The sequence below is a fragment of the Scyliorhinus canicula genome, chromosome 9 (assembly GCF_902713615.1).
Source record: "Scyliorhinus canicula chromosome 9, sScyCan1.1, whole genome shotgun sequence".
NCBI classification, from domain to species: domain Eukaryota; kingdom Metazoa; phylum Chordata; class Chondrichthyes; order Carcharhiniformes; family Scyliorhinidae; genus Scyliorhinus; species Scyliorhinus canicula.
Window position 1 is genome coordinate 81686433 of NC_052154.1, and position 22463 is coordinate 81708895.

Genomic DNA, 22463 nt, shown 5'->3' on the forward strand with positions numbered 1-22463 from the left:
CCTCAATGGAAGGTTAGTTGCATATAAATGCTATAGCTTTGTTCTTTTGTATAAACGAGAGAGGGTGAATAGCCAAGATAATGGTAATAGATTCATATCTGGCCACGTCAGGGAAGAACCTCTGGTTGAGGTGCTGAGCGGAGCTCAGAGAGTGAAACACAGGAAATGTGATTTTGAACAATTACAAGCAGAAGGCTGTGGCAATTGATTGGGGAGGTCATTAAAGTTGCCACCGAGGCAGGCTTTGGAAACAGAATGTTCCTATCAAAAGAAAAATTGCTTCACAAATGCAAGTATTGCCATTGTTTGTGCAAGAGGAACAAGAGCTGCATGTTCGTGTACAGTGTTGTTCAATGGGAACTAGTATGTTAAAGTTAAGAAACTCCATGTAATCTGTTAAGTGATAGAGCTGATGTAAAAGTTTAAATGTTGTTGTCTTTTCTTTTGTTTTAATAAAGTTTGTTCATAAAATAACCAGGCCCTATTATGTATACTGTATTATCATGCTGGAATGCAGTGAGTGTCTGTGTGGATCAATTGCATTAATTCTGGTTTTGAATATTGAATAGGGAGCGACTGGAAATGGCCCTACAGTTGCAAAAGATGTCCTGGGGGTGGAGAAAATCATTCAGGAGGAGTTAAAGGGGAATGGTAAGCAAGCTGTTGAGTTTAGCAGAGAAACGCCAGTTAGCCCTGCCAAAAGGGGCAAAGAAGGCAGAGATAATACAAACCTTGGCTCAATAATTAAATTGAACAATGAGGAAACATTCAAAAAATGGGATAAATTATTGAGTTATCTTCCGGTAAACAATCCAAATGACCTGAAAGAGTCGTTATAGTTACATAGAGCTGAGTGGGGGGATAACATGGGACGCACAAAAATAATTAAGCAAGATGTAGCTATCAGAAATTATATTCCCATTAAACAACACCCATGCAAGTTCAATCCGCTAACAATCGCACAGCTACAAGCGGAGATGGCTGATGTACGTAAACAATAGAACTCCTTGGAGAGAGGAAGGCGAAGAAGCAGCTGGCATGAGAACTTCATATAGCAGGAGGCATTAGTGATGGTTACACGGAAGAGACAGCTAGTCTGGAAAGGCAGATTCAGAAGAAAGCTGAGATGGAGCTTCAGATTGTACAGGAACTCCAGCACAGCAGTAACCATCTGCATGAGATCGGAGAGGAACGGAAACACTTACACCAAGTGGGAGAGCTACTCAAGATACATCAGGTTGTAATGAAAGGAACTATAGAGCTCCAAGAGCAGTGAAATTCCTCTTATACTGGCGACATGGGAAGTGATGACACTAGGATCTGGTCAGGAGGAAAAGATGAAGGATTGAAGCTGTCTCACCATTTCATAAAGAGCATCATCCATGGTGGAATATGGGATCTGTAGGTTGAAGAGCTGGTACAAATGTAGCCAGAATAGTCAGCAAACCTTTCAACATGCAATGACTGGTGTTTGCCACTATCCAAATGCACCAGCTGTTACCGGTTATGTTTGGCTATTCTCAACAGATCGCAAAAGAAGCAGGATACAAAACCATTGATAAATGTGACAAATTGATGACGAATGCTGCTACAATGATCAACAATCTGTCATATGATCAAGTGGAAAACTAAAGCCAGACAACGGCATGTAACTGAATTATTGACAAGGGTTTGTGTGAAGGTACGGTAAAGGTAAAGTCACCATAGTTTCAGAGCACCGTAGGCTGTTTTCTTTTAACCTGAGGGTTACCACACTTCAGGTGAGGGGCAAGGTTGAATACTCTGAGCCGGAATTGAACCTGCACTGCTGGTCTCTCTCTTCATCACTGAGCTTTCACTCAGGCCACTTTTTGGTCTGAGAATATCACGGCTACTTGGACAGAACTAATGCAAAAGTGATTGATGATCCCCTATCACAACTGTGACATGGGAAAAGACTACAACGGACTACATTCATGTGATATTTGCTTGTTTAAAAAAATGATATGCACTGTGTAGAATGTACATTGTATGCAATCTTAAGAAATGTTTAAAATTGTAAAGGGTTCAGGAAATGAAGCTATCTGAGTATATTGATGGTTCATTTTTTGGGGGGAAGGGAGGTCTCATGATAGGGAGCTATTCGGAACTTTTTTTTAAAAAATGTTTTTTATTGAGTTTTCATATTTTATATCCAACAAATTACAAATTATTAGGATATTCGGAACTTTGGTCCAGAAATGGGATCCAAGGTGTACCAGGCAATTTAGGGGTTAAACAGACTGAGGGAAAAGATTGCTAGCAGCAGAGTCAGAAGGGTACACCCACAGCCTGAGTTATATTGTCCCATTCAGACTTAACCTTGTTAGTGGGAATACACAGGATGCTCTAGGTTCAGCCAGAATGATCCACTCAAAATCAATTGTCATTCAGGACAACCTATTTTTAGCAGTATTAATACAATGGCACCAGTTTACCACTCTTTAATATATTTAAGAATACTTTCATTGGAGATACAGGTCCTGTGGCTGCCCAATTACACTGGTTTGTGGAAGATTTCCAGTTCAACATTATATAAATTAACCTAGTGGAAATTAGAGCTGTAACCTAGCTGGCACAATTTCAAGTGCTATTTGCACCGAACTTCATGATTGCACCAAAAGTGTGGTGGCACAGTAGCACTGGTTAGCACAATTGCTTCACAGCACCAGGGTCCCAGGTTCGATTTGAGGCTTGGGTCACTGTCTGTGCGGAGTCTGCATGTTCTCCCCGTGTCTGCGTGAGTTTCCTATGGGTGCTCCGGTTTCCTCCCACAGGTCCCAAAAGATGTGTTATTAGATAATTTGGACATTTGGAATTCTCCCTCTGTGTAGCCGAACAAGCCCCGGAATGTGGTGACTAGGGGATTTTCACAGTAACGTCATTGCAGTATTAATGCAATCCTACTTGTGACAATAATAAAGATTATTATTATTATTATTAATAAACTTCAGCTCCAAGGTACTGAATCCTGACAACAGCAACTCAACGAGGAGCTAATTTACTAGAACCAGTGCGTATATAGACATGCAATGAAGAAAGGACTTACGTCAGGTATAAAAGCCCCCACCCCTCTCCAGCCCATGGTTGAATTATCCACCAATGCTCACAGTCTGTGTTGGCACATGAAGAATGGTCACTGCGGTGAAATGCCGGACACACACTGGTGCCTGTGGAAGTGTACTCAGTACTGGCTTCAGGAATGATTGAGTGGAATGGACCTACACAACTGGAGAATGAAAGCAGATCACATTGCAACCTGTACAAATTCTTCGAGGGCTTGACAGGGTTATTATTGAGAGGCTGATTTCTCTGGTTGGAGAATCTGGAACCAGTGGTTATCGTCTTAGTATAACGGGTTGGCCATTTTAGACTAAAATGAGGAGAACTTGCTTAGTTCCAAGGGTTGTAAATCTTTGGAATCCCCTACAGCAGAGCACTGTGGATGATCAGTCGATGACTATGTTTAAGACTGGAGTAAGAAGTCTTACAACACCAGGTTAAAGTCCAACAGGTTTGTTTCAAACACGAGCTTTCGGAGCACGGCTCCTTCTTCAGGTGAATCCTGAAGAAGGAGCCGTGCTCCGAAAGCTCGTGTTTGAAACAAACCTGTTGGACTTTAACCTGGTGTTGTAAGACTTCTTACTGTGCTCACCCCAGTCCAACGCCGGCATCTCCACATTATGTTTAAGACTGAGATCGATGGATTTTAGGACACTGAAGGAATTATTTTAAAATGTTTCTATTGGGTTTTGGTATATATAGTATAAATACAAATAGACAGAGAATGAAAAAAGATTTTTTTACAAGGGGTGGGGTACACCTGGGTGGTGCCCCTAATGCTATTTACATTTTGGCCAGTCTCTATTATTTATTTGCATGAACTTCGACTTTGGACCGTTCCTTCTCGCTCTTTTGTCCTCCTTCCGTCTTGCTGTATTCGTTGTGGCCGTTGTCTTCTCCTGTGTTTTCTTTTTTTTTCATAAACATTTTATTGAGGTATATATGGTTTTATAACAGTAACAGAAGAAACAGTGTTCATACAAATATAAACATAGTGCAAAAGCCGTCTTCCTCCCTCACAGGTCCCACCTTTATTAACCCCCTACTCTAAAGTAGACTAATCCCCCTCCCCTTCTGCTGACGGTTAATTTTCCCCAAAGAAGTCGACGAACAGTTGCCACCTCCGGACAAACCCTAACATTGACCCTCTCAGGGCATTTTCTCCAACCAGAGGAAGCTAGCCATGTCAGTTAGCCAGGTCTACGATTTCAGGGGCTTTGAGTCCCTCCAAGCCAATAATATCCGTCTCCGGGCTTCCAGAGAGTCAAAGGCCAGAACTCTGCCTCTTTCTCCTACTGGATTCCCGGGTCTTCCGACACTCTGCAAATCGTCACCTCTGGACTCGGTGCCACCCTTGTTTTCAACATCTTGGACATGACGTCCGCAAACCCCTGCCAGAGTCCCCTAAGCTTCGGGCATGCCCAGAACATATGGACATGATTCGCTGGTCCTCCCGCACACCTTGCGCACCTATCTTCTACCACAAAGAACCTGCTCATCTGGGCCACTGTCATGTGAGCCCGGTGAACGACCTTAAACTGTATCAGGCTGAGCCTGGCACATGATGTGGACGCGTTGACTCTGCTCAACGCATCCACCCAGAGACCATCCTCTATCTCTCCTCCTAACTCCTCTTCCCAGAGGGATGGCTCCTTACACTCCTGGTCTCTGCATTTTTCACCTTCGTTCTTTTTCCCCCTTGTTGTCGGGTTTTCTGAAGAGATTTTGATAAAAAGTCGCTATTTTACAGATCCGCGGGAGGAGAGCCACCTAACGTGTGACTGCTCAGCACATCGTCGTCACTGGAAGTCACACACTGAGGGAATTAAAGGATATGGGAATACGGTGAGAAAGTAGGACTGAAATAGAAGATCAACCAATTGAATGACAGAGGGGCCATATGGCCAACTCATGTTCCTATTTATTATGTTTCTGAGAGGGACAAAGGAAGATAACACAAGGGTTAAGAACAGTGGTACCCATACAACCAGACAGTGAATCTATTTTAGATTTCAAAAGCTCCTTCACATGCATTGCATGAACACCATGGATGAAGAGTATTTTCCTACATTCCACTTAGTACCAAGAATAAACTCAGAAAATGTGCCAAAAATAAACAGTTCAAGAGTTTGACACAGGATGACAATCTAACTTATAAATCCAGCTCTTCAGGAAGGAACTGAAACAGAGAAAGCACTGCTGTTAAAATCGATTAGCAGAAGCACAGCAGGCTATTACTGATAATGTAATGTGGAAATGCCGGCTATAGACAGTCAGGGCCTGATGTTGTCAGTTCAATCTGCCCTCTACAGGCACTCGCTGGTATTATCACATGTAACTGCTATGTACCCATTTTGTAATTAATCAACTCCATGCGACATATTTATATAAAGCAACATATTTCTCAGCAAAACTTGGGCCCCACAGTTCATCTAATCAAGTAAACAAGTTCTAAAACATTTACTAAGTGACAAAGCTAACAAACATAATTGTGATGCCCAATGACTGATAACCAATTGACAAGTGAATTACCAGGAAGGGAGAGATATCTGGGAAACGAAGTTCTTCATTTTCATACATGTTCTTCCACAGTCACAAAGATGTCCTGCAATGGGTCGGAAAGCCTTAGGTTAGCCTGCAAGCAAAATATATCCAGCTGTCATCACAATAATTCCATCTGCTTTTAGCAATCATTAAATAAAATGTAGAACAGTATGAATCGGGGGGGAGGGAGGGGGATGTGATTTGTCAGAGGAGGCTCACTTGAAATGAAAATCGCTTATTGTCACGAGTAGGCTTCAATGAAGTTACTGTGAAAAGCCCCTAGCCGCCACATTCCGGCGCCTGTCCGGGGAGGCTGGTACGGGAATCGAACCATGCTGCTGGCCTGCTTGGTCTGCTTTAAAAGCCAGCGATTTAGCCCAGTGAGCTAAACCAGCCTCTTCAAGCAGTGAAGAAGGTTCATTCCTGCTGAAACCTGACTGGATCCTATTGGATAGGGACAATTGGTTACCCCTTGGTTCTTGGGGAATACGAGCTCCCCAATAAGGGGTAGGGAATCGTTAACCTTTCAGCTGTGTAAATAGAGCCAGTATGGTACCAGCTACTGGTGCTGTGTAAACATTGTTGTAAATAAAAGTTACTTTCTGTTTAACTCAACAAACATATGCTGGTGTCTTAGTGGCCCTCACAAAAATTCCCTGTCGCTGGATCAAAATCCTGGAATTCCCATTTCATGGAGTACCCAATTCATTTTTTTTCCAATTAAGGGGCAATTTAGCATGGCCAATCCACCTAGCTTGCACATCTTTGGACTGTGGGGGCGAAACCCACGCAAACACGGGGATAATGTATACACTCCACACGGACAGTGACTCAGAGCCGGGATCGAACCTGGGACCTCAGCGCCGTGAGGACGCAGTGCTAACCCACCATGCTGCCCTCCATCTTAACAGCACTGACACCACATGCAGTGATTCAAGATGGCAGGTGGCTCACCACCACCTTGTCAAGGGCGATTAGGAATGGGCAATAAATGGCCTTGCCAGCAACACCCACACCCCATGAATGAATACATTTCTTTTCGAAATGTTGGCCGGCATCTTCTGCCCTCATTCGTGACTGGCATTTTCCGGTGCCGCTGAAAGTGAATGGAGTTTTGACTGGAATTTCCCATTCTCGCTTGCAAAAGATCCCACCACAGACAAGATTGGAGAATCCCGAATGTTAATTATTTCGTGTGGCGGGTTGGCAACCCCGGGATGTGGAATTGAGGGAAGTGTGTACATTTCTACTTGAATAATCTGGAAAGGAGTTTGCAAGAGATTTGAGCTGAGACAATGACACCCATAAGAATGTGTTTTCCTCAGGCCCTCCCAAATGTAACATTGCGAGCTGGTTGAATGTCGGATAGGTAGGCCTTTGCCACTAGGCGGTAGCTGGGGAGCAGAGAAGAAAGGATTGGAAGCTGGGTGGAGTGGGTATTGGGGGCGCAGTGTGCAGCGGGGTCAGAGGCTGGAGGCCTGAGGGGTGTTTGGCAGGGATGAGGTGGTGATGGTTTCAGAAGCCATTGCGGGGGTTGTGGGTGATCGGAGGAGGTGTGGTAAGAGATGTCTGTGATCAGGGGATAAGATCAGAGAATTAGGAACTTGTGTCTTCCATTGAACGTTGAAAATTGAGGAGTAATCAAATTGGCAGGGTAGGTAGAGGAAAAGTATTTCTTCTGGTAGGAGAGTTCAGAACAAAGGGGCATAATCTTAAAATTTGAGCTAGTTTGCTCAGGGGTGAAAGAACAGCAGAATGATGGAACTCTCTCGCTGAAAAAGCCTCTGAGACCACTGGGTCAGCAGAGAATTTCCAAACTAAGACAGTTCCGAATAAAGATTATCAACATGAAACGTTAATTCTGTTTCTGTCGCCACAGATACTGCCTGACCTGTTGAGCCTTTCTAGCACTCTGCTTTTTATTTCATATTTACAACAGTAATAGTATTTTGCTTTTGTATTGATAGATTTTTATTAGGCGAGGGTATTAAGAATTGTGGAGCCAAAGTGGGTAAGTGGGTTTAAGATACAGATCAACCGTCATATAATTGAAGAGGAAAACAAGCTCATAACTAAAAGGGTAAAAAGAATCTCTGAAGGGAAAAGGCATGGGATGGGATTCCCCATTGGCCGTCGCCAAAATCGGAAAGGGCGATTGGGCGAGAATCGGTTCCGATGCTAAAATCACTGCAAGCGCTGATTTGACGCCAAATCGCAATGCTGTAGCCCCTCGACAGCAACATCGTCAATGCGTTCAGGAATGCATGCACAGTAGACACCGTTTGCATATCATTAGCTCGACCCGTTATTCTCTGGGACCTCCACGATTCTCCGCCTCCAATGGGCTGAGTTCCCGACGGTGCTTTTAGAAATCGTGAAACCGGCGTGGTGGCTGCTGAGGGAGAGAGAGGGGGTACAGAAAGTGTTCAATATCGCCATGGCTGGCTGACAGTTGTGCTGCTGGCCGGGGGCCTTCTGCCAGGACCGGGGGGGGAATCGTGAGGGGTGGCCAGGAGGTGGGCTGCAGGGTCAGGGTGGACGGGCACGGAACACCATTGCCACAGTCTGCAAGGCAGCCATGTAGCCGCGCACACCACTAACAGACCACTTTAAACTTAGTGCAATGGGTTGTATTGGTGTCCCCCAGGGCACTTCCATCAGCTGCATGGCCGTGCTCCAGCACAGCCAGTGCCATCTTGTTGGCTGAGATGGTGTGTATGGGGATTGTAAAGTGTATGTGCGGCTGCAGCTCGTCAGCCTCCCGAGTGTCAATCATGGACCAGGCAAATCTCACACCATTTTTTGTTGGAATCGATTGTGTTCCATGTGGCACCAGTGCTAGCCCCTCAATGATAGCGGAATCGGTCCAGGTGTGGTGCCAATTTTTCTGTCGTGAAAGTCGACAAATTCTGCATTGGAGTGAACACTTAGACCCAGAAACGGAGAATCCTGCCCATCATTTTTTGCCTACTTCCTCCTTTAGGATTCTGAAGAATGTTAACCTCACTAGAGTAACTGTTAGTTTTGCACCATGACCATTTTCTACTGTGTACATTGTTTACATTGGGCAGCACGGTAGCACAAGTGAATAGCACTGTGGCTTCACAGCGCCAGGGTCCCAGGTTCGATTCCCTGTTGGAGTCTGCAAATTCTCCCCATGTCTGCGTGGGTTTACTCTTGGTGCTCTGGTTTCCTCCCACAGTCCAAAGACGTGCAGGTTAGGTGAATTGGCCATGATAAATTGCCCTTAGTGACCAAAAAAAGTTAGATGGGGTTATTGGGTTACGGGGATAGGGTGAAAGTAAGGGCTTAAGTGGGTCGGTGCAGACTCGATGGGCCGAATGGCTTCCTTCTGCACTGTATGTTCTATGTTCCTTGTATTATCTCACAGATAGGGCGGCACGGTGGTGCAGTGGTTAGCACTCCTGTCTCACGGCACCAAGGAACCAGGTTTGATCCCGGCCCAGGGTCACTGTCTGTGTGGAATTTGCACATTCTCCCCGTGTCCACGTGGGTCTCACCCCCACAACCCAAAGATGTGCAGGGGAGGTGGATTGGCCACACTTAATTGTAAAATATTACATTTTTAAAAATTATCTTACAGATAGTTCAAACATTTTGGATTTAAAGTGTTTCATGTTTCAATAATTTGACCTCCAGGCACAGAAACAGACCTGCCATTGTTAAAAAAACAGCCTCCTATTGGGCAGCACGGTAGCACAAGTGGATAGCACTGTGGTTTCACAGCGCCAGGGTCCCAGGTTCGATTCCCCGCTGGGTCACTGACTGTGCGGAGTCTGCACCTTCTCCCCGTGTCTGCGTGGGTTTCCTCCGGGTGCTCCGGTTTCCTCCCACAGTCCAAAGATGTGCAGGTTAGGTGGATTGGCCAGGCTAAATTGCCCGTTGTGATCAAAAGGGTTAGGGGGGGCTATTGGGTCACGGGGATAGGGTGGAAGTGAGTGCTTAAGTGGTCCCTCTTGAGACTCGATGGGCCGAATGGCCTCCTTTTACACTCTGTGTTCTATCACTGGAAAAGAGCTAGGGGTCTGGGGAGCAATTCTGGAAGTTACCTTAGATAGAAAATGTAAGGCCAGAATTTTTCACCCGTCAAGCGAGTGCAGTGGGAAGCGGATGTGAAATGTGTTCTCAGCTGTGGTTGGCCCTGGATCGCAAGTTCACGCTGACTCCACTGACCAATTCGCGGCCATCTAGTGTGAAACACACGTGGTGTAAATATATTTTTATAATTTTTCCAATTAAGGGGCAATTTAGCGTGGCCAATTCATCTACCCTGCACATCTTTGAGTTGTAGGGGTGAGATCCACGCAAACACGGGGAGAATGTGCAAACTCCACACAGAAATGACCCGGGGCCAGGATTGAACTAAGGTCCTCGGCGCCGTAAGGCAGCTGTGCTAACCACTGCGCCACCGTCCTGCCCCAGAGTGTCTTTTTATGTAGATGATTTTGTACTATATATTAGAGACTCTCCAATGTGGGGGAGATAATAGAGCGGCTCTGGATGTTTGACTACTTTTCAGGGTGGAAGCTAATTCTGGGTATAAATGAATATTTTCCCGTGAACACCCCGGGCTGGGGAGCTGATCTGAGGAGGTGCCATTCCATCTGGCCAAGACTAGCTTCCGGTATTTGGGTATCCAGGTGGCCATGATTGGGCCACGCATCATAAACCTAACTTTTCTAGTCTGGTGGATGCGGTGAAAGCAGAATTGAAAATAAATATTGCTGTTAACTCGATGGCACGAGTGACTAGGCAGCACAATCACACACAGACCTCACTCCCTCAGACGCATTTCTTCATTGTATTTCAGCCATGACAGTTCACCTGACATGGATCAAACTAGAATGTAAAGGTTGGCCTGTCAACCGTAAGAGCAGGCAGCCCAGGTAAAATTGCGTTCAATTGGCCCTTCAGTGGGTTAAATCTCCTGCTTGATTGTTGGTGGGTGAAATTCCGACTTTTGTGCATGCCCGCCCATTGAAATATTGTGCTAGCGTGTGACGAGGTCGGGATGCGTGCCTACTCGCACGGTCTCATGCTCTTCCAGACTGGACGCACACCTGCCCGAGCAACATAAAATTCTGGCCTCAATGTTCACGATACATGTTATTTTAGAGTTATATTACAAAAAGGAAATTTAGTTATCTCACACAATGATGGCTTTTCCATTAGAGACACAGGGGTATGAGGATGAGAAAAGAGAAAGAAAAAGGAAGTGGTTTTAAGTGATTTAAATCTGATGTTGGAGCGTTGTTTAGAGTAAATTTTTAAAAATAATTTTAAAGTACACAGTTATTTTTTTCCCAATTAAGGGGCAATTTAGCGTGTCCAATCCACATGGACAGTGATCCGGGGCAGGGTTCGAACCCAGGCCCTCGGCGCTTTGAGGCAGCAGTGATAACCACTGCGCCACCGTGCCACCGTTTAGAGTTAATATTATGTTGGTCTGTGCCTCTCAATGTGCAAGCTGTAAGCTTACGATCCTGAATTGCCCAGGGAGATAGTCAGTGCCCTGTGACCTTGGGCAGCCTCAGGGTTACATCTGTGATTTGCTGTAATTCTGAATGAAGAATTTCAATCTCAGAAAGGGAACTGCAGGCATTGTTCATGCAGCTGTGCAGACTGCAGCAGCTGCTGCTGACTGGGCTGTGAATGAAATACGGACTAAGAGCGTTGACAGAATGTTTTATCAGCTGTGTCAGGGAAATATTCTGCCGTGCAAAATGAATCATACAAACAGCTGAAGGGAACTTCAATAAGTAACAAAGAGCAAACTGAGAGCTGAACACTCTAAATTGGAGGAATCCTTCACTCTGCGTAGATATTCAACTTAACATTTTGCTGTAAGGCTTGCTCTAAAGAAGGAATATAGCTATCAGAGTACCTATTAAAAGTTGCTTATGTCAGTTTTCCTTTCCTAAGGTTTTGTTGCTGAAAGGTTCTCTCCTTATTGCTTGCCATTGCTGCAATTCATAGAATCTGTATAGTGGAGAAGGAGGCCATTCGGCCAATCGAGTCTGGAACCAACCCTCCCAAAGAGCACCCTACCTTGGCCCACTCCTCCACCCTATCCCTGCAGTCCCATAACCTAACCTACACATCTTTGGCACTAAGGGGGTATTTAGCAAGGCCACTCCACCTAAACTGCACATCTTTGGACTGTGGGAGGAAAACGGAGCATCCAGAGGAAACACACGCAGACACAGGGAGAAAGAGAAAACCATACGGACAGTCATCGAACAACGGAATCAAACCCGGGAGCCTGGTGCTGTGATGTAGCGATGCGAACCACTGTGCCACTGTGCCACCCTCTGTTCCAGGTACAGTTCCAGAGCTGCTGGCAATGTCTCCAGATTATTGGTCTTAGTAGCAAGGGAAGTCTCCAGAGTGAATGTCAGGAGCTGTTCCACTGTGAAAACCATCACAGCAGAGCCTAATATTGCCCTCACCAGCTGTCTGTGCCCACTTCTGGCATGGGCACTGATTGTTGATAAGGTCGAGGGATCCCAACTGATGTTCCCCTTCTCCCAACCTGGGATTCTGGAGCCAGTTGTAGGTCACTCGATCCCAACACCAAACCCAACACAGTTCAGTTATCAGGTTCAGGGCCTTCCTCGGTCTACTAATTGTGGTGAATCACAGTCCGTGTAATTCACACTGTTATTATGTATGATGTATTGTGTCTATGTGAGCTCGGCATACGAGCAGTTGCGCGGCTCTGCCATAGGGGGAGATGAGGAGTTTGTACTGGGCTCCACCCTTGGCTCTGCCCATGGCTCCGCCCGTGGCTCCTCCCACTAACCGGAAGTATAAAGCTTGGCAGTCGTGAGCCTGCCTGCCAGTTCATCCCGTCGCAGGCAGGCTCTGTTGTAAGACTATTGAAACCACTGTTCACTTCCAACCACGTGTCGTGTGAATTGATGGTCACATCAATTTAATAGTCTTAGGAAACTAGAATAAATCGAAGAAACAACTATGGAATCAGCCCTCAAACCTGACCGACTAGAACTCGACCCACAGGCTGCAGAGGCAAGAGAAATCTTTCAGCACTGGCTCAGATGTTTCAAGGCCTACCTGGCTGAATCAAGCACTGCTGAAACTACAGAGGAGCAGAAACTCAGTCTACTGCACGCAAGGGTGAGCCACCGTATATCTTCACAACTCAATAGTACCAACTCGTTTACGGGGGCCCTAGCCATGCTAGATCGAATGTACGTGAGGCCCATCAACGAGGTCTACGTGCGCAATATTTTTACGACCTGCCGCCAGCGCCCCGCGGAGTTGTGAGAAGAATTCCTGCGGGAGTTAAAGATTTTAGCTCGGGACTGTAATTACCAGGCTGTATCAGCCGAACAGCACATGGAACTTGCCGTTAGAGCTGTGTACGTGGCAGGCCTCAGATCGAATTATGTGCGCCAGCGGTTGCTAGAAAAAGGGGCCCAGAACTTAGAGGAGACAGTTGAACTAGCTACCACTATGGAGGTCTCATTCCGCAGCCTCACCTCATTCCCTGCGGACCAAGCGACCCCATCCTGGGCCCCCGACCAGCGACTGCCCCAGGCCTGCGCCGCGCGGCCACCCAGCCATCACGCAGCCCCAGTGTGCCATTTTTGCGGACAGCCCCAGCACCCATAGCAGCACTGCCTGGCCCGTAACGCGACCTGCAGCAGCTGCGGTCGCAAAGGACACTATGCCCGGGTCTGCCGGGCAATGCAGGCCTCCTCTCCTAACTCCCCCGCAGCCCTGAGCACTCGTTTCCAGAATCCACAGGCCAGCAGGCCCCGAAATGCTGTGGCCTGTACTCCGACTCCGCCCCCAAATGACACGTGCGACTCATGGGGGCCGCCATCCTGGGCGCCATCTTCCTCGCCGCCCGCCACGTGCGATCCACGGGCACGGCCATCTTCTTCCAACTCAGAAATTCATCTAGAAGAATACGAATTCAGAGGGCAGTCATCAAGGGGCCACTACAGCACAGCTGATCGAGCCAACGACTACCCGCAACTCAGCGCAGTGACACTGGACCAGTCACGTCCAAAACACCTCCGAAATTCAATGATGACCGTTCAAATCAACGGGTACAGGACACCTTGCCTCTTCGACTCCGGGAGCACCGAGAGCTTCGTACACCCAGACCTGGTAAGACGCTGTTCGCTCCCTATCTTCCCTGCACAGCAAACTATCTCCCTCGCTTCGGGCTCCCACTCTGTTCACCTCCAAGGGCGCACCGTCGCGACACTAACGATCCAGGGCACCAGCTACTCAAACGTCCAGCTGTACGTGCTCCCTGAACTCTGCGCCCCACTCCTACTGGGACTCGATTTCCAGTGCTCCCTCAAAAGCTTCAGCGGGCCCTTGCCCCCACTCACTATTTGCAGCCTCGCCACACTAAAAATCGACCCCCCTCCACTCTTTGCCAATCTCACGCCGAACTGCAAACCCGTAGCCACTCACAGCAAGCGATACAGCTTGCAGGACAGGGTGTTTATCAGAACCGAGGTCCATAGGCTTCTCCGTGAGGGGATCATAGAGGCCAGTAACAGTCCCTGGAGAGCTCAGGTGGTGGTCGTCAAGATCGGGGAAAAATTCTGAATGGTAGTGGACTATAGCCAGACCATTAATCGGTTCACGCTCCTTGACGCGGAACCCCTCCCCAGAATTGCAGACATGGTGAATCAGATCGCCCATTATAAAGTCTTCTCCACGGTGGATCTGAAGTCTGCATACCACCAGCTCCCAATCAGCCCGGAAAACCGCCACTTCACGGCGTTTGAGGCCGACGGCCGCCTCTTCCACTTCCTCCGGGTTCCCTTTGGCGTCACTAATGGGGTCTCGGTGTTCCAACAAGCAATGGACCAAATGGTGGACAAGTACAGGCTGCGGGCCATGTTTCTGTACCTGGATAACGTCACCATCTGCGGCCACGACCAGCAGGACCACGACGCTAACCTCGATCGATTTCTCCAGACGGCCCAGACACTCAACCTCACATACAACACGGCGAAATGCATTTTCCGCACGACCAGGCTAGCCATCCTCGACTATGTCGTGGAGAACGGAGTCCTGGGCCCCGACCCGGACCCTCTCCCTCATTGTCCCAGGGCTCTCAAAAGGTGCCTGGGATTTTTCTTTTGTTATGCCCAGTGTGTCCCTCAGTATGCAGACAAAGCCCGCCCACTATTTAAGGCCACACTCTTCCCTCTATCGGATGAGGCTCGTCAGGCCTTCACTCGTATCAAGGAGGACACCGCCAAAGCGGCCATGCGGGCAGTGGATGAATCCGTCCCCTTCCAGGTAGAGAGCGATGACTCAGAGGTCACTCTCGCAGCCACACTAAACCAGGCAGGGAGACCAGTCGCCTTCTTCTCCCGAACCCTCTCGGAACTTCGACACTCCTCGGTCGAAAAGGAAGCACAAGCCATCGTGGAAGCTATACGTCACGGGAGGCACTACCTCGCAGGTAGGATGTTCACCCTCATCACCGACCAAAGATCGGTTGCCTTTATGTTCGACAACTCTCAAAGGGGCAAAATCAAAAATGATAAGATCCTACGGTGGAGGATCGAACTCTCCTGCTACAAGTACGATATTATGTACCGACCGGGGAAGCTCAACGAGCCCCCAGATGCTCTGTCCCACGGCACGTGCGCCAGCGCGCAAGACGACTGCCTGAAAGCTATCCACAATGACCTCTGCCACCCAGGGGTCACCCGGCTCGCCCACTACGTTAAAGCCCGAAATCTGCCTTTCTCCATTGAGGAGGTAAAAGCCATCACCAGGGACTGCCCGATCTGTGCGGAGTGCAAACCACACTTCTATAGATCAGACAGGGCCCACCTGGTCAAGGCCTCCCGGCCCTTCGAACGCCTCGCTATCGATTTCAAAGGGCCACTTCCCTCGACCAATAGGAATGTGTACTTCCTGAACGTCATCGACGAGTTCTCTCGCTTCCCCTTTGCTGTCCCGTGCCCCGATATGATCTCCCACACAGTCATTAGGGCCCTGCACAGTATCTTCACCCTGTTTGGTTTCCCCAGCTACGTACACAGCGACAGGGGTTCGTCCTTTATGAGCGACGAGCTGCGTCAGTACCTGCTCGAAAAGGGCATTGCCTCGAGCAGGACTACCAGCTACAACCCCAGGAGGAACAGGCAGGTGGAGAGGGAGAACGCGACGGTCTGGAAGACCGTCCTACTGACCCTCCAGTCCAGGAAGCTCCCAACCTCCCATTGGCAGGAAGTCCTCCCCGACGCGCTCCATGCTATTAGGTCCCTCCTATGTATGGCCACCAACCAGACCCCTCACGAGCGGCTATTTGTTTTTTCCAGGGGCACTACCACGGGGGTTTCGCTCCCAGCATGGTTGAAGACACCGGGCCCGGTTCTCCTCCGGAAGCACGTCCGGAATCACAAAACTGTCCCACTCGTAGAGATAGTGTTCCTGCTCCTTTCAAACCCACACTACGCATTTATAGAGTACCCTGACGGCCGTCAGGACACTGTTTCCCTCTGGGACCTGGCGCCTGCAGGATCCAACTCCAACACTACCTCCGCTGAGATACCCCTCACACTATACCCCTCCCAACCCCCCGCGCCCGGCGCCCCCACGCCTGAGTTCTGCTGCCCGTGCTCCGCGCCCCCGCGCCCTTGGGTTTCCGGCGCTCTCCGTCACCAGTCGAACCAGTTGGATACGAAGCTCTGACCGAATCACCCCCGGAGTCCGCCATGGTCCCCTCGCCGACCGCCACCGCCCAGCCACTAGAAGAGGCTGCAACCCCGGTGCTTCGTCGATCCCAGAGGACGACTCGGCCGACGGATCGACTTAATTTGTGATTTATAACCTGTAAATTGTAATTTGTAACTCGTAATTTGGATTTTGTAGACACATCACCCCCGCTGGATTTTTTACAGGGGGTGAATGTGGTGAATCACAGTCCGTGTAATTCACACTGTTATTATAGATGATGTACTGTGTCTATGTAAGCCTCATCATTAAAACAATATGTCACCCTCATCATTAAAACAGAGGTCAGTTATCTTGTGGGATCTTGCTGTATGCAAATTGGCGTCCATTTGTCTCACATGACAACAGTGTTGACCGCTCAACAAATGACCTTGTTCGCCGTACATTGCTGAAGGGCATTCTGAGATTGTGAAAGGTGCTTTTTTATATTTTACCACTCCGAAGGTTTATCCGATAAGTAAGTGGGGAGCTTTCACTCTATTACAAAACACTTTAATCAAAAGCGATTTGAGGCACTGATAAGTATGGATTGTAGAGAGCTACAGCATGCAAACAGGCCTTTTGGCCCAATCACAGTGGTGTTTATCCCTCCCATGAGCTATAGTTCTAATCCAATGGAAAGTTCTGTTTCCAGAACTCATTACTTCCTTTCCTTCAACTGGCCATATTCTTAAAACATTGATATGAGAGATAAATCCCCTCACCAGTCCAGCACCTTAGTATCTCTGGAGCAATATTGATACCTTTTCCAGCAAGGAAACGTGTCGAGAAGCTTCTTCCGACATGTCTGTGTCTTTAAAGGGACCAAACCCCTTCCAACATGTCTGTGATTTTAAAGGGACCAAACCCCTTCCAACATGCCTGTGACTTTAAAGGGACCAACCCCTTTCCAATCTGTCTGTGACTTTAAAGGGACCGACCCCCTTCCAACATGTCTGTGACTTTAAAGGGGCCAACCCCTTTCCAACATGTCTGTGACTTTAAAGGGACCGACCCCCTTCCAACATGTCTGTGACTTTAAAGGGACCAACCCCCTTCCAACATGTCTGTGACTTTAAAGGGACCGACCCCCTTCCAACATGTCTGTGGCTTTAAAGGGACCAACCTCCTTCCAACATGTCTGTGACTTTAAAGGGACCAACACCCTTCCAACATGCTGTGACTTTAAAGGGACCGACCCCCTTCCAACATGTCTGTGACTTTAAAGGGACCACCCCCTTCCAACATGTCTGTGCCTTTAAATGTACCAACCACACACTGTATTCCTGTCCCCTCCCACAGCTGCACCCCCAGAGTTGTTCCCTTATGTGATGCTGAGGCACCATTGACCTTAGCATGAGGCCATCTGTCAGCCTGTAGCCCTATGGGGAGAAGAGCTGCTGGGAATTATTCTGCTCAGGGTAAGCTGCACCTGTTTTTCCAAAAAGGCACAGCTGCTGTCAGGTTCAGTGGCAAAGGCAGGTGAGTGGGAAACAGCGACGGATATCTTTGAATGTAGATTCCATAGAGTAACAGCCCCCCTCATGCCTGAGCAGCTCTGTGAAAGACCCATTCAATTAGTCCCATTCAGGGGAGACAACGGCCTAGTGGTAATGTCAGTGGACCAGTAATCCAAATGCCAGGCTAATGCTCTGAGGATACGGGTTTGAATCCTCCATGACAGCTGGTGGAATTTAAATTCAGTTCATAAATCTGGAATGAAAAAGTAACAGTGACCTGAGTAGATTATTGTAAAAACTCATCTTGGTTCATTAATGCCCTCCTGAGAAGGGATTCTGCCACCTCTACCTGGTCTGGCCTACTTGTGACTCCAGACCTACAGCAATGGACAGCGAGCAAGCCATTCAGTAATATCATGTCCGACAAAATGAATGAAACCAGGTGGATTATCCGGCAACGACCTAGGCTCTGGAAACAACAATTGCAAATCTGTCAACCCTGCAAAGGCCTCCTGACTAACATCTGGGGATTTGTGGCAGAGAGCTGTCCCACAAATTAGTCAAGCAGCATACTCACAGAATCAGTAACAGCCTGACATGGTCGTACTCACGGATAATTTCCAAAACATCGCCATCTCTAGCTATCTTGGGTCCCAGGACTGACCCACCAGAGGTGGTGGCACAGCGTACAGTTGGAGGGCGTTACCAAGGGAGCTCTCAAAATTGACTCTGAACCTCATGAAGTCTCATGGACACGGTAATCTCCTGCTGATTACCACCTACGGCCACCACCCTCAGCTGATGAACCAATACTTCTCCATGTTGGGCAGCACTTGGTGGAGGCTCTGAGGCTGGCTTGGGTGTAGCACGTACTCTGGGTGGGGGAGCTTCAATGTCTATCACCAAGAGTGGCTCGATAGCACCACTACTGACTGAACTTGCCAACTCCTAAGGGACATAGCTGCTAGACTGGGACTGCAGCAGGTGGTGAGTGAACCACCAAGAGGGAAAACATACTTGACCCCATCCTCACCAATCTATCTGTTTCAGATGCATCTGTCCATGACAGCATTGGTAGGAATGACAACTGCATAATCCTCATGGAGACAAAGTCCAGTCTTCACATTGAAGATACCCTCCCTCATGTATTGTCGCCCCAAATATTGATCCATCTTGTCCATGATCCCCCCGAATTGGGGCCAAAGCCTCTTCCATTGCCTTCTCCAGACCCTCAATGACCGCCTGTCGCTGCTTCTTAAATTTGTCGGTCAGAAAGCTAACTAACGTCTCAGTCGTCCACTGAGGGACCACAAACATAGCAGACGCTGTTGCCATCGTCCTCTTGCTGGGAATCTAGGAACCTTTGATTCTGTTGACGCTCCTTTGCCCGATTTCTGCTTTGAACTACTTCTGACATTACTCGAATGGGAGGGCCTTATTTAATCAAATTACATCAATTTCCTCCAGAAAAGTGCCCAAAAACCAGGCATGTGCGACAGCTCACCACATTGCCACCACCAGAAGTAGAATGCCCAGGTTTATCTTTGAATAGTGCCATGGAATCATTAATGTGGAGTCTGAGAAGCCAGAGAGGGGCCTCAGTTTAACATCTCATCTGATTGATAGCAATACCAACAGTGGAACCTTCCTCTACTCTGCACTGAAGTGTCAGCCGAAATTATGTATTCAGGTCACTAGAAGGGATTTGAACCCACAATGTTCTGACTTGAGCCGAGGGTGCTACCCATGAAGCTGTGGCAGCTGAGTTCCAGTGTGGAGTCACTGCTGACTGCCTCTCTGGAAGGTGATGCTGGGCAATCTGGCCTCACCTCCCATTAGCATGGTGCTCTGGACGTTGGCGTGGGGGATGGGTTGTATGCAAGTTGGAGGCTTGGCATGCGCTGCTGTCCTGGGGGAATGGCAGGATCCAGCAGCCTAGACCCCTCCTGATTGGCTGAACCCTCATTTTTCTCTTCGCCACCATCATCCTCCTGCAATGCTTGCTGCAGTGGTGGTGATGCAGGAAGTGAAGGAAGAATTTGGCTGTCTGGTGCATCAGACGAACGCCAGGCTGTCAGTGCAGGGGCTTATTCAGTAATGTGGCATCACCAGGATGCTGCTAAGCCCACCATCATCACTGTGACACTCGAGTGCCTCCCTACAGATGTACAATCTTGTCCTCCATAGGGGAGGGAGTTAGAAAGATGGCCTGCTTTATAGTGGCCACTGGGCACCTGTTCGGCCTGCAAGCAGTTAAGTAGAAGTAGGATAAGGTCTGCTATTGAGCTGTGTATGGAAAGTGGCATGAGAGGTAACAGATGTGGGGATGTGAGAGTGTAGGGATGGGATATGAAAAGCAGAATAGGAGTAGGAATCACCCCTAACCAGAAGGTTCAATCAAGGGTTAGCTAAGGTTGAAGAAGGTGTTGGTCCAGGGAAGATAAGAAATTTTTTTTAAAGTTGTACAGTAGATCACTGGCTTGCCCAGCTAAGAAGCTACAATTTCTTACTGTACTGAGGTAGGGAATGAGGGAGGTAGGAATTATCAGAACCAATGCCATCTTCATCCAGGTGGCATGAGGGATAATTCTAAGTATTTATAAATTTATTTTTAATTTAAATTTAGCATCCCCAATTATTTTCTTTTCAATTAAGGGGCAATTTAGCGTGGCCAATCCACCTAACTTGCGCATCTTTTAGATTGTGGGAGTGAAACCCACGTAGACATGGGGAGAATGTGCAAACTCCACATGGACAGCGACCCAGGGCCGAGATTCGAACCCGGGTCCTCCGTGCCGCTGTCCCAGTGCTAACCACTGTGCCACATGCCGTCCTCAATTCTAAGTAAGTTGTTGGGACCCTGCACCCAAAAGTCTGTTCCTCCTACCTCCATAGTCCTCAATAACAATGACTTGTATTTAACATGATATAAATGTCCCAGGACACCTTGCAGGACGGCTCCCAATAAAATTTGACATTGAGTCACATCAATAGATATTAGAAAAGGTGACCAAAAGCTTTGTCCAAGAAGGAGTGTGTTGAAGGAAGACAATGAGTTTGGGATGCCAGGGATGGAATTCTAGCGCTATGGGGCCAGGCAGTTGAATGTACGGCTGCCAATGATGGAGCAATTACATTTTTGGATGCACAAGAGGCCAGAATTGGAGAAGTACACAGAGCTTTGAGCATTGTGGGGCTAGAGGAGGAGTAAGGCCATGGAGACTTTTGAACTTTAGAATTTGGGAGATTGCTTAAATGGGAGTCAATGTAGTTCAGGAAGCTCAAGGATGATGGATGAGTGGGCCTTGTTTCCAGTTATACAGGTAGCAGAGTTTTCTCAGGAGGGCTTGAAAGAGTGAAGATGTGCCACATCCTGGTGCCCTCTGGGCACAGCTGGCATTTGAATTTTCTTAATCCTGTCCAAATGTAATTAAAAGACTGGTAAGACATGCAGTGTGGGCCTCTCCAAGAGAAATTAAAGAGCCAAGCAATGTTTTTGCCTTACCTTCTTATCCTTCCGTGTCTGTTGTATAACACGGTTGGAGCAGTGCACTTAAAAAGGCTGCACAGATGTGTCTTGCTTGTTTAACTGTTTGAATTAATTTGGCAGCAATGCTTATGCTAATATATATGCAAATAAACGTATCCAGGAAACTTGCCTACATCTGGAGGCCTGTGATCAATGTAATACTTTTTTTTTGCTTCTCGGCCTTAGGTTAAGATCAAGCTTGAGATCAGGTAATGCCTGTTCTTGATGCTTGAGACCAGTTTGTCAATTTTGTGGGGACCATTAATTGGATTCAATTTGAATTGTTTTTTGTAACAAGCAAGGAGATGGATTAAGGACTTGCCCTGTCCACCCTGCGCAATGGCTATGTGACTCTGAGAAAGGAATAAAACTTGAAAAAAAAACAGTGCTGTAAATCACCTGAAGGACATTCTAAGGTAGGATCTCTGCTTCAATCACTAAAATTGATCTCACAACCTTCTGATTAAAAGGTTTCTCCTTTCTAACCTAAATCTCTTTTATGTTTAACCTTATATCTATGTCCTGCACCCCTCAATCACTGGAAATTGTCTGTCTTCAGCTACTTCAGAATTTTACACAGCTCTTTTCAAACATTCCAAAGTCTCCTCAAACAGTAATTAACCATTAGGATTCTGGGACATTTTAGCATGGTGCTTTTCTCTTTAACAAAGCATTATAATGTAATGATTGCATTGTTGCACTCCAGTGATGTCATGAATAGACTGTTGCACCCTGGATAACACTCCCCATTCATGACATCGTTGCCTCAGGTGGGGCAGTTCTCTCCAAACCATTCACTGTCTCTTGCTGAAGCTCATCACATCAACAATATGGGACTGCAATATACCAGGCAGTAAGTACATAAATATGCTGTATAATGAAATTGCTAGCTAGATGAAAACAAAGCCTAAGTCCATCTTTTTAACCATCCTGATAGTCAATAATACAATGATAATGGGCGCAGTTCAAAGGGACAAAAAACACAGTCCCGTTTTAGGAGCGTTAGCCAGGTGTCTAATCTAGATCTTGCCCAGAACAAGAAGAACGGGTTGCATCTAAACTGGAGGGGCATAAATATCCTGGCCGCGAAGTTTGCTCGTGTCACA

General features: G+C 47.5%; 2 protein-coding genes across 4 annotated transcripts in view; one reads left to right on the top strand and one right to left on the bottom strand.

The window, feature by feature from the left end:
- Positions 1 to 22463, bottom strand: part of LOC119971480 (uncharacterized protein KIAA0895-like) — a 144079-nt gene that overhangs the window by 96902 nt on the left and 24714 nt on the right. Inside the window, exons 1-2 of one of the 3 annotated variants that reach the window (XM_038807060.1) lie at positions 21334 to 21348; positions 5614 to 5716 (exon numbers count right to left, since the gene is read on the bottom strand). In XM_038807060.1, coding sequence (XP_038662988.1) covers positions 5614 to 5661 — 48 coding nt within the window. In that variant the 5' untranslated portion in view covers positions 5662 to 5716; positions 21334 to 21348. Of the gene's footprint in view, positions 1 to 5613; positions 5717 to 21333; positions 21349 to 22463 lie in introns of those variants that run through there. The other 2 variants (XM_038807059.1, XM_038807058.1) reach the window with 2 other exon arrangements.
- Positions 22145 to 22463, top strand: part of LOC119971478 (anillin-like) — a 170516-nt gene continuing 170197 nt past the window's right edge. The window contains exon 1 of the mRNA XM_038807050.1: positions 22145 to 22210. The gene's annotated coding sequence lies outside the window, so the exon portion shown is untranslated. The remainder of the gene's footprint in view (positions 22211 to 22463) is intronic.